Here is a 12,330-nt window from a genome sequence, read left to right on the forward strand (position 1 = left end):
GCTCTCACTGTTGAGTGCGCTGTTTGCTCTCAGGCTCTTGTGAATGCACGTCAACAGGGTGAGGAAGTCCTGCTAGTTTGTTGTGAGGTTTTGTGTTTTGTTTTGTTTTTAAATCATGAAAGGATGTTGGATGGTGAGATGGCTGTGTGGTTTCTGTCCTTAGTTCTCTTAATGTGATGGGCCCTCTGAATTGATTTGCAGGTATTAAACCAACCTTGTATTTCTACTTCTCTTGGTATAATCCTTTTTTATTTCCTGAATCAGCGAACTGTTGAGATTTTTGAGTCGGTATTAGTAAGGGGTATTGGTCTGTAGTTCCCAGTTGTTGGGTATTTTTGTCTGGCTTTGGAATTAAGATGATCTGGCCCCATGAAAGGAGTAGGGAGCGTTTCTTCCTCTTGTGTTTTGTAGAAGAAATTGGAAAAGATTGATGTCGCTCTGTTTGTTTCTACTCTCAGTGTTTGGTAGAAATCACCAGTGAACCCATCTGAGCCTGTTTGGTCTTCGGTTTCTTTGCAAGTATTTTAAGTCATTAATTCAGTTTGTTTAGCATGTCTGTTTTTCCTAGTGAAGGAACTTGTCTGTCCATCTGTCAGGTACAGCGACATAGCATTGGGGACAGCCCGTCTGCCACTTGTCATGCCACTGTCACTGTGCTCTCTGTCTCGTGTCACCAGGAGGACGGTTGGTGCCTGGCCCTGGCTCGCACATGCCCACCTGCTGGCAACGCGTGGTGGGTGCTCCACAGACCTGTGTCTCACGAATAGGCGAGCATGGCCCGTGGCACCGCTCCCTTTGGTTGGGTGATGCGGGCAGAGCATGGGCCTCCTTCGCATGTGGGAGCTTGGCTGGTGGGTCTCCCATGACCCCTGACAGTGCCTGCCTGCATACCCCGAAATAGGCCTGGTAGAAGAGGCAATTGGCTTCCAGCCCTTAAAACTTTGTTCCAAGAGAAAGTTCGCCGGCAAAGCTGGCCTCTTCTGTGTTCACGCAGTTCTGTTTCTTCTGTCTGAGCATCAGGAAGCCTGTGATTCCCTGAGAAGCCTTCACATTCTGCCCGGATGTTCACCCACAGGCAGTAATCCTGACACTCTTTTAGACACAGTGATGACTCTTCGTTAAATGAAAGTAGCCTTTACGTTTTCTGTTTACTATGAAGTCAAACATTTTAATGGGGAGCAGTAGTAAAATCAAAGCACTGATATCTTTATAAACCTGAGGAAGAGGTGAAACAAACCAGAAATCTTTTTTTTTTTTTTTTTTGGTTTTTCAAGTTAGAATTAAAATCCTTTAATGTTTATTTATTTTTGAGAGACAGAGAGAGACAGAGCATGAGTAGGGAAGGGGCAGAGAGAGAGGGAGACACTGAATTCAAAGCAGGCTCCATCCAGGCTCTGAGCTGTCAGCACAGAGCCCGTCGCGGGGCTCAAACCCATGAACTGTGAGATCATGACCTGGGCTGAAGTCAGACGCCCGACTGATTGAGCCACCAGGCGTCCCTGAATTACAATCCTTTAAAGTGAGCAGGACATTCTTTGCATTGGACATCACCTGTGTACATCTGCCTACCTAGCAGATGCAGTTAGAGTGGTAGGGGTAAAAGACGCATTTGTGTGAAGCTTTTGCAACAGGGTTGATACTTGGTAACTGGGAGTAAGAGTTCTCCCACTGCAGAGCTGCTTCCTCAGGTGAAGGCGTGTCTTCCCTTTTCTGGCCTGTCTGTGCTCACGCTTCATGCTTTCTGTGCTGGGTCCCTCCTGCTCGTGGGCAATGTTTACCGAGGTTACGGGGGCCTGGGCCTGTGCGCTGGCCTGAGGACAAGTTCACCCTGCCCACCCAGGGACCACAGGGCATGGGCGCATGGAAGGTTTGAGTGCTGTGTCTCTTTGGACCCTTTCTCTCTCCCCCTGTGGTTCATGTACCATCGCTTCCCACCTGTGCTCCAGCGACATGCCTCCTGGTCAGTGATGGTGATGGTAGAAGGGCCATTGTGCCAGGCGCCATGGGGCCTCGATGCCTGTTGTTCTCAGCCTTCACGCCGGGCCCGTGAGGATCTGGGTAGAGTGGCAGAATGGAGACCAGCCTGGTTAATTAGGGCAAACACATTTGTGAATCCGTGAAACACTTACAGTCACATAGCGGTTCTGTTCAGTGTTAGTTGCTTTGCACGTTGGAAGGTGCTCAACAGCCCCCAAACACGTCAGTGTTTTGAGAGAACTTGTCCCTCTGCCAGGAAGGAGGGAGCAGTGCAGACGGACGGCCCGGTGTTTGCCCCTAGGAGGTTCAGGTGAGGAGAGGGGGGGGCCTGGGAGCCTTGCTTCATCCATAGTTACACTGACTGTCCTGAAAGTCCACATGTAGCTAAAAGTTCTGCAGTCTTGAGTTCAACACTGTATCTGGTGTTTGGCCTCTTAAGTCCCTATGTTGTGACTCTCCAACTTTTTGCTTCCATGTTGCGTGGATGGAGTCATCCAGAGTGTGACCCCTGCAGGTCCCTCTGGACTCCGGCTGGGCCGACAGCCCCCTCCCGCTCCTTGCTGGTCGGCCCTGGTGCCAGCAGAGCCACAGCTGTGCGAATCATTTGCATGTTGTAGGACTCTGGGTTGCATCTGGTTTTACATTGTTTCCAGAACTAAGCTGCTGTGAGCAGTGTTCAGGTTTTTGTGTGAACGTGACTTCTCTTTCTCCTGGATAAACACCAGGAGCACCACGGCAGGTTGATGGTAGTTGCATGTTTAGCCCTGTGTCCCCCAGGGGACGGGCCGTCTCACTTTCCCGCTGGCGATCTGTCGGGGATCCAGTTCTCCCACAGCCTTGCCGGCCTTCGGGGTTGCCGTCCGATGGCTGGTCCCATGGCGTGTGTGGTGATGCCGCGCTGTGGTTTTATGTGCCTCCTGCCCCCGTTGTTTTTGCCCCTGTGTCTCTTCTGTGGTGAAACCATCTGGGCATCTTTCAGATTGTTTCCTCATTGGCTGGTGTGTGTCTTGTTGTGTGGACTTTGTTAAGCTCCAGATGGGAGGGCTGCCCTCTTTGGCTTGTGGCTCGTGGGCCCTCCTCCAGGTGGTGGCTTCTGTCCTCCTGACCACGCAGGGCATAGACCAGGAGTTTTAAAGTTTGATGCGATTAATTTGTCACTTTTTTTCTGTATGGAATGTGTTTTTGGTGTCCAGTCTCAGAATTCATGGCCTGGCCCCGGTCCTAAAGGTGTTCTCTGTTTTTCTGTTCTGTTGCACCCTTCTGTGTGTCTGTCTGTGTCCACGTGCTCATTCAACCCTCAGGTTCCTCACCACTCTTGTTCAAGACTGCTTTACCTGTTCCAGGGCTGTGCTTTTCCACACAAATCTTATATGATTTTTTACCTTTTTGATGAAGTCATCAGAATGGTAAATGTGTTCCTAAATTCTGCATGTTATGTAAATTGATGTTATATCTTACTTCCATTGTTTTTTTGGGTTTTTTTTTTGGTTGATTTCATTTTTATTTCTTATTTTCTTTTTTCAAAAAAATTTTTTTAATGTTTATGTATTTTTGAGAGAGAGAGAATGAATGAATGCCCACACGAGTAGGGGAGGGACAGAGAGAGGGGGACGGAGGATCTGAAGCAGATTCTGCACTGATAGCACAGAGCCTATTACAAGGCTAGAACTCACAAACTGTGAGATCATGACCTGAGCCGCAGTCGGATGCTCACCCAGGCGCCCCTCAAATATTTTCTTTAATAAATTTATTGCAAAAGTTTCAAAATAGTACATAGCAAACATCAAGTCTCCCTCCTCGCAGTGTAAAAGCTGCAGGAGGGCCTGGAGACGACCGGTTCTGGATTTCTGGGAGACCTGCCAGAGGTGCTGGTTTGGGGCAGACTTGGGTCTCTGTGCTGCAGTCTCTCGAGTTCCTTTCTCCACACCTGCATGTGTGCCCTCCCAGGGCCACCCTAACTTCTGTCCTCCGACCTGTCACATGCTGACGGCTGCTACCCACTTGAATCCTGCTCTGGCGGGGAACTCTGGGGAGAGCACAGTCGGGGGTACCCGCGGGGTGATGGACAGGGAGGCACAGGCCTTGCTGTTGTCACTACTCAGACGGCCTGGCTGTCACACCTCTGCAGAGCAGGTGGAGGTACGGGAGGGGGAGCCACCAGGGACGTGAACAGGCATTTTAAAGAAAGCACGTAAAGACACTTCATTCCGTTCAAGTATTTTGACCTCTGGGCCCGCGTTCGAAGCTGGGCTCATCTGTAGCAGGGGTGGTTGGGTGGGGTGCGGAGGGGGGAGGTGAGCCATTTCTGTTCACCACTGCCAGCTTCTGTCACAGAGTTCCCAGGAGGAGGATTGTGTGTTGGGCTTTGATTTAACCGACTGATTTGACTCTGTCCTCACACCCCTATCTAGGGCCTTGAAGTAGGCATCAGTGAGAAGCTGGCATTCACGCCTAAAAGACGTTTTTCAGGATGTGTCTGATTTTATAAGCTTGAGTTCCTGAATGATGGTTTAAAAAAGCACTGGGACTTGGAGACAGAATGACAAGTACCCTTGAGGCTCTGATCCGCCAACAACGAGGACTTCTACTGAAAAAAAATAAAGCCATGGGTCATTTGCGCTGTACGGCGTTGTTTTGAGCTTCTCTCCTGATAAACGCAAACTAACTCACCTGCTCTGTTTGTTCTTCTTTTCCTTAGGCCGCTTTCCAGGAGAATGTGGGAAGACAGGTATGGTCACTTTGTGAGGTCTTAATTCCTGAAACTGTCTGTAGATTCAGCAGTGGAAACGTTGGAGCTGCAAACCTGGTAGCTTCTTGTGCTGTTGGGTGTGGGTAAAGAATTTACCTAAAATAAGCTAATATTTAACTCAGTGATGTCTGGTCACAGACCCGCTCATGAGGTTTTCCAGAGCAGAGTTGACACAAGTTTTAAATAGTAGTGTGTCTTGTGGGAACCTCGAATGTGTAAGTAATTTCACACATACACAGACATCAGTGATCAGAGATCAGTGCCTAGGCACTGCCACCTGATTTCAGCAGTTGCCTGTGAATGTGAGAGGCATCTGGGTGGAGGAACCAGGCTTCTCAGGGACAGACATGTGATCACTGCCCATGCCGCGTGTGGTAGGAGCCAGCTTCTGGAAGCCATTGACCCTGTGGCCTCTCTCTGTGTAAGCCAGCACCACTGTGCCCCCTGGGCCTGAACCTCTCGTGACTGGTCAGCCTTGGATGGGTGTTGTGGCCTTATCATTGAGTCATTCACGCTGCGTGTGCCAAGGGCCACCCTGGGATGTGTGGCCGGCCTGGGGGAGAATGGGCAGGAGGTGGGTCCTGTTGCAGGAGACACTGAACTGAACTCTGGTCAAAGCCCCAGGAGGGGGTCTGGGCTGAAGGAGGAATGTATTGTAGGTGAAGGCATCAGTGGATGGTGTTGGGGGGACAGACAGAGACAGGCCTCTGGGACTTGGGGGGCGGGAGTCAGGCTGCAGGGCCTGAGGGGAGCCCCATGCAGAAGGCTCGCTCAGGAGCTGGAAAGGCAGTCCTTCCTCGGGGAGGGAAGCCTCAGGGAAAACACAAGCATTCCAAGGCTCACTGTCAGGTGTCTGAGAGGAAAGCGCCCTCACAGGTGCCCCCACGTCCATGAGGATCCTTGTTGCAGAACCGGGGGGGCCTGGGTTCTGCACCCTGGGTCCACGGTATCTGGTTTAGTCAGTGTTCTCTGGGGCTGCCAGGGGCCAGGGTGGGGGCTGACCCTTCTGCTTCCACAGGGGAGGTGACGTTTGGTTCTAGGTGGGAAGTTCTCCCTGGAATCCGCCCAGGGAGGCAGCACGGTCTCGCTTTCGCAGCTGGTTTGTGCTTCACTCTCGAGCACCTCTGCCACCTCAGGGCCTCTCCCTTTCCTCCCTGGCTTGAAGGCGGCTGAGACCAGTGTGCTAGGGCGTCACTTAATGCACATCCACCTGGGGCCCTGGAAACTTAGAAGGAAGCGGTTCCCTGGGGAGAGCTGGCCGGCTGAGGGGTGCGCTTTGGTGTGTTGGGGCAGCAGGTAGGGAGAGCTCCAGAAGGCTCTCTGCCTGGCGAAGTGCCAGGGGTGGGTGGGAGGGCCGCTGTAGTCAAGGAGCCTGCTGGAAGCTGAACTGGGGGGGCTCTGGGCACCCCAGTGTCAGCACCCAGGAGAGAGTGTCTTCTCCCTGCGCCTGGCTTCCAGCCTGCCGTGGGCAGAGCCCCGGCCCAGACACAGGGTGGTCTGGAGCATGGCCGTTGCCATGTCTTTTTTTGTGGGGACACTCAGGTTGGGTGGACCGTCAGGGAGAGGAAAGGCCTTAATCATGGTATAAGTTTAGGGGATCAGCCGGGAGCCGGTACTCCAGGGAGGGGGTTCCCTCTCCCTCCCCACGTCCCCTGAGAAAGCAGCGTGCCCATAGCACAGGGGTGGGGGAGCCACAGACTTCAAAAGAAGCAGAGTCTGGTGTGGGCCCAGGGCGCCCCAGCTCTGCACGCAGCAGTGTCCTGCTGTTTGGTGGGAACGTCGGAGAAAGAGGATGTGGCCTTGCCGACATGGAAACTCCCCGAACTGGGATGAGGTTTTTAGTGATGTGTTTGTGAGAACTGCCAGAGTGTAACGCACAGACCCGAAGTGAGCAGACGGTGCTGGCAGACCTTCGGCGCAGGGTGGCCACAAACCTTCCATTTGTAAAAAACGTGGTAGCCGTAAAGCGCATTAAATGAGGTGTGCCTGGACTGTTGAAACCTGATGATTTTTGTGGTGTGCGGTTCAGAGAAGGCCTTAAACATTTTAAAGTTGAAAATGTTTGAGTTGTTTGAGAAAAAATTAAATATTTTTGAGTGGTTCACAAAGCATTAGCACAGCGCCTACCCCGAGACGGTGAGCTTTCTGCCGTCTGTCCCCAGGGTACCCTCTCTACCTAAGCATGAGTGTGTGTGAATATGACGGTTGGCCTCCTGGAAGAGCACCTCCTCACTCACGTCATTTCTGTCCCCTTCTCCCGCCTGACTCTGTAGGGCACTTTCCCTCACGGGATCGATATTTTGACTGCAGCCGACTACTTTGCTGTTGGCAACAGAGCTAACTGCTTCCTGGTTATAAGGTAAGTTATTAATGTTCATCACAAACATAATACTCCCTTTGATTTAGACGTCACAATTTTCCTTCCCCATCCTGGAAGTTTCGCTAAGAGTGATGTAATTTGTGTATGGGTTGGAAGTGCTCCCAAAACTTTTGTTTCCCTGTTGATCGGACCGGGTGCCTGGGGTGGGATTCTATTTATGTAAAACTCTAGAAAGTGCAAACTAATCCAAAGGGACAGTGGCGGGTCTGGGTGGCCTGGGAGGGGTGCGGGATCCGCTTGTGAGAGGTTTTGTTTGCTTTTTAAAGGGGTGCTAACAGTTTCAAGGATGACAGTTGGAGCGAGCCCTGTCCCTGGCCATTCTTTCCTCCTAGCTGCCCCATTGTGTGCGTGTGCTGCCTCTGTGTTGCCTTCGTGGAACACGTTTTCTGCCGGCTGCCACAGACACACCGAGTTTCTCAGGATGAAATCTTGGGTTAGAAGGGACTGTTTCTCCTGAGACCTGTTGCTTAGTCTCAAATCCAGATTCCCAAGACTTGTCCTGATTGGTTTAGCCTGACTCTGCCCATCCCTAATCTAATTCACTTGGGGAGGGGGAGACTGGGGGGGGTGGGATTATATAGTCCAGACACCCAAAAAGCATTCATCCCTGTGAATATAGCTGGGGGAAATAAACTCACTTATACTAGATTTTGGCTTGGACCCAATTCAAAGAGAATAAATCAGGCTTGTTTCTTCTTTGTTTCTGTTTTTTCTTTCCAGCAAAATGTGTTTCCCAAGGTAAAGGTATATCTGGGTTGTTCATGAGATGTGAGTAGAAAGGTGTTTGAGAGATCAGGTCAAGGAGTGAATATTTAACATCCCTACGCAGACTTGCACCTGTGGTTTCTGTGCTGTGAGGCACCTCACTTGTCTTGGTTCCTCAATGCAGCGCCTGCGCGGGAAGGGCCTGGCTTGTCAGTGGTTTGTTGCCTTGAACACGAGTTGACCACTCTGCACCCTAAGGGTGGGCTCTTGAGCACCCTTGCTGTGCAGACCATGCAGAAGTTCCATTTCTCCATGACCTGCATGCATAGATTTTCTTTTAAAAATGTAGCATTTGGCCTCTTTCTCAAAGAGAGTCTTTGACTAGGGGCGCCTGGTGGCGCAGTCCATTGAGCATCTGACTTGGGCTCAGGTCATGATCTTGTGGTTTGGTAGTTTGAGCCCCGTGTTGGGCTCTGTGCTGACAGCTTGGAGCCTGGGGCCTGCTTCGGATTCTCCCTCCCTCCCTCTCTCTCTCTCTCTCTCTCTCTCTCTCTCTCTCTCTTTCTCTCTCTTTCTCTCTCTCTCTCAAAAATAAACATTTGAAAAAAGTCTTTGAGCAAACACACTGTATTTTTTAGCATCGTTTTCATCTTTTCTCAACATTTGATGGTCTTTGGCACCCTATCAATTCTTTCCTGCTTTTGTTCTGTTTTCCTTGTTAATATTTGAATACATATTTTAGGTAGAGAATTTACCACTTTTCCCTGAGCTTCCTGGATAAAATAATCAGTTTTTAGCATTGGCATATTTTTCTTGTTGTTAAGGTTTCTAAGCTGGTCTAAGACTTACATGTTTTAATTATAGTTGTCTGCATGTCATAGAGATGTTTGGCAAAACTTAATCCTGATCAGGGCGTGTTCTTTAATGCTGCGTCTGGTACTCAAACGTGTGTTTGGATGAGAAGCAGTCAGTGAGGACAGCGTCCTGCTGTCGGCCTGGGTGGTGTCGGGGAGGGGTGTGGGGTGTGTGGCAGAGGGCCTGGTGTCGGGGGGGGACAGCCCGGTAGGGATGGTGAGGGGTCAGTAGGCCCAGTGTGGGTGTAGTGGGGGGCTTCGAGCCACAGGGAGGGTTCTCATTGTCTTGAGTCCTGGAGCGCAGTTTGACGGGTCGCTCACAGGATGGGGTCAGTCAGGACCTCTCAGAAGTTGATTCTCCTGGAGGTGAGGACTGGAAGCAAGTTGAAGGTGGCAGTGAAGATTGTCAGATGGGGCACAGCAGCAAGCACCCCCCCCCACTTTATTTTTACTTTGGTAGCTTTGTTAAAGTGTCGAGGGCACAAGGACACTGCACGCCTCGCACGTACACTCTGACTCTGTCGCCACACCCAGAGTTTCCCTGGGCTCCTTCCCCACGTAGGTCTGCTCGTCACTGGGTTAGTTTGCATTTTCTTAAGTGATGGGGATGGAGTTTGTGCTGCCTCCTTCACCCGGGTACTGGCGACTCGGTCATTCCTTTGTTGCCGACCCGTGTTCCGTCGCATGGACATGCCACGTCTGCTCCCGCTGAGGGACATCGGCGGGGGGTGGGGGGTGGGGGAGGTCTCTGGTTTGGGGCTGCTACAGATGAAGCAGCAGTGGACGCCCGTGTGCCCGCCTGTCTGTGGACGAGTGCTCTTGCTGCTTTGGGTTGAATGCCTAGGTGTGGAACAGCTGGACCCTAACTTTCTAAGGAACTGCCAGCTTCCTGAGGTGGTGGCCCCTTTTCACATGCCCCCCACCCCGCAGCCGCCCTCGGTGTGGCCCGGCTTCCTCATTGCAGCTGTCTTCGTGCATGTGCCAGAGCAACAGCTTATCAATCTGTGTTTTCCTGATGACTTTGAGGGTCTTTCAGGGGCTTGACAAATCTTTTGCCTATTTATCGGGTTTCCTTCCTACCTACAAAGAATTTGAGAATTCTTTGTATACCCTGGATACAAGTCCTTTTTCAGAGAAATAATCTACAAATGTTTTCCTACCTGTGACTTGTTCTTTTAGTATCCTGTGTATTCCTGCGATAAACCTTTTTTTTTTTTTTTTTTTAAAAAGTCACATTTATTTTTGTACACCTATTTCATTACATACAATTTCCATATAGGAATACTCACCTCCGTAAAATGTGGGTTTTGGCTGGTGATGGTCACCTCTGCAGTCGACGCAGTGTGTGTCTCCATCACTCTAGGAAGTTGCTGGTGCCTGGTTGTGGCAACTCTGAGTTGCCTCCTGTGCCCACCCAGCCTGCCTTTTCTGGAATCGGTGCAAACGGAGTCATGTGGTGTATTCACTTTTGCATCTGGCTTCACCATGTACGGAGTTCTGCTGTCCCTTGTCCCCTACTCACTGGCTGGTGGCCACTCGAGCCCCTTTGATGTTGATGTGTGAACACAGGGCTGTTTCTGTTGGGACACAACCAGCGGTTGCTAGCACTTTCTGTCGTGTGTGTTTTGCTGCTGGAAGTTTCCCTAGCAGATTTCTGACTTCTGTGGTTCTGTGCATCCTTCCTGAGATGCATTTTGTCATATTTTGCTTTCCAGTAATTTGCACATTCCTGTCATACAAGTTCTTCTCACTAAGGAGCCCTCAGAGCAAACCACCTCCTTCTCTGCTTCCCAGCTCAGTGGACGGCACGCCACCCACATAGCTCTGCTGTGCTTCTCCTCCTGTGTCCTTCCCCGCATCCGCTTGGTGACCTACTTCTGTCACTTCTGTGTCCCTAATAGCCCTCAAATGCTCCTCGTCCTGCCGATCCCCTCAGCCACCCCTTTGGCCCAGCTCTTACTGTCCCGACACCGGCCAAGCCCCTGCTGTCCACCCTCTACCGATGCCCCCCGGAAGACCCCGGGTGCTCAGGGAGTGCTGGGCACCGGGGGTTGGCTCCAGTCGTGTGTGTTCCCCACGCTCAGCCATTACCTGGTCCCGGGGCTCGGCCAGAACTTAGGTGGCCAGCCTCTGTCTGTTTCTTCCCGTGAGGCCACTGATCATGGATGCTGGCCTGTCTGGCAGCCCCAGGGGCCCCTTTGGTGATGGGGGTCCAGGGGTTGCATCTTGGCTCCTTTTTCTGACAGCTTTTCCACTGTCCTGATTTTTCTGTTTTTCCTCCTGACATTACCTGTTTTCTCACCGTTAGAGGGTCTCTCAATCCCTCTCACCTCTGGAGAAGCCCTCACTTTTCTTTCTTTCACATCCAGAGCAAACATGTTCCCGACCCCACCCTCTCCAGTCTGGCACCTTGTAGCACACACATGTCCACACGGCACCTGTGTTCACCTCGCACATGTGCACACACGTGCCTACACAGGTAACATCTATGTATTTCCCCCTCTAGGCCCTCTGTGCCATCCACTTTGTCTCTCAGCCACCGTGTAGCACGTGGCCGATGGCTATGTCCATGGCGGGGTTGTGTGGGTGGCGTGGCAGATTTAGACAATATGCGTAATTGATTGGGGGTCCCAGAGGCATGACGTGTAAAGTGCATTTTGGAGTAGGTGATGCAAGGGCGTGGCCTACAGTTCATAAGGTGCAGGTGACTGTTCTTGCGGCATCCTAGTTCCATCCCTGCGGCCCCATCAGTTTCTGGTGTCTCCCAGAGAGGTTCCGTTTGTGTCACACATGGGGGTGTGTGGACTTCCTTCTGTGCACGCTGAACAGTGGCACAGCTTTCGTGCTCGTCAGCGGAGCACTGGTCAGAAGGTAACGTGTGGCTGCGAGGAATCAGGCAGCGTCTGGGTTTACCGTCCCGCACAGCAGATTGTGCACGCCCCGGGCCGACGTGCTGCACGTACACCACGCATCGTCTCCTCGTCCTGTGTCACGGGAGCATCCCGTATGTGCACGTAGGGTGTAAACTGCATGCTGTCCCCTCCTGGCCACTGGCTTCTGTCTAGTCTTTCACTGTTAGAAACGATGTGAAGTGAGCATCTCTGTGCTCGGTATCTCTCACCTGTGTGATTATATCTGAATGAATTAACACAAGTGGAGTTGCTGGATCTTTATGTTTCAAGTTCCCTGGATGATGCCCGTCGTGGTCCATTGAAGCTGCATCAGAATGGTGCTCACAGCAGTGTTGCTAGATCCTTCTAGATCCTTCCAACAACAGCTACACTCCCCCACCCCCCTGCCCCTGACTTGGGCAGTCTGACAGATGGACGGAAGTTTTCTTTCTGTCTCCCACGGAAGGAGGCTGAACGTGGGCTGTGTCGATTTTCTTCTCTGTAAATGGTCTGAGGATTTTCCTACCAGGTGATGGTGTTTTCTTATGGATTTGAAAGAAGTTTGTTTATTTATTCATTCATTCATTCATTCATTCATTCATTTCATTCATTTATTTATTTATTTATTAAAAAAATTTTTTTTTCAACGTTTTTATTTATTTGTGGGACAGAGAGAGACAGAGCATGAACAGGGGAGGGGCAGAGAGAGAGGGAGACACAGAATCGGAAGCAGGCTCCAGGCTCTGAGCCGTCAGCCCAGAGCCCGACGCGGGG

At 51.3% G+C, this 12,330-nt stretch overlaps 1 protein-coding gene across 3 annotated transcripts in view; it reads left to right on the forward strand.

Annotated features, from left to right (window-relative positions):
- TBCD (tubulin folding cofactor D) overlaps positions 1 to 12,330 on the forward strand; it is a 158,141-nt gene that overhangs the window by 104,019 nt on the left and 41,792 nt on the right. For all 3 annotated transcript variants that reach the window (XM_053212069.1, XM_053212068.1, XM_027052133.2), the window contains 2 exons: positions 4,676 to 4,705; positions 7,000 to 7,085. In XM_053212069.1, coding sequence (XP_053068044.1) covers positions 4,676 to 4,705; positions 7,000 to 7,085 — 116 coding nt within the window. The remainder of the gene's footprint in view (positions 1 to 4,675; positions 4,706 to 6,999; positions 7,086 to 12,330) is intronic.

This window comes from Acinonyx jubatus, chromosome E1 (genome assembly GCF_027475565.1).
Source record: "Acinonyx jubatus isolate Ajub_Pintada_27869175 chromosome E1, VMU_Ajub_asm_v1.0, whole genome shotgun sequence".
NCBI lineage: Eukaryota > Metazoa > Chordata > Mammalia > Carnivora > Felidae > Acinonyx > Acinonyx jubatus.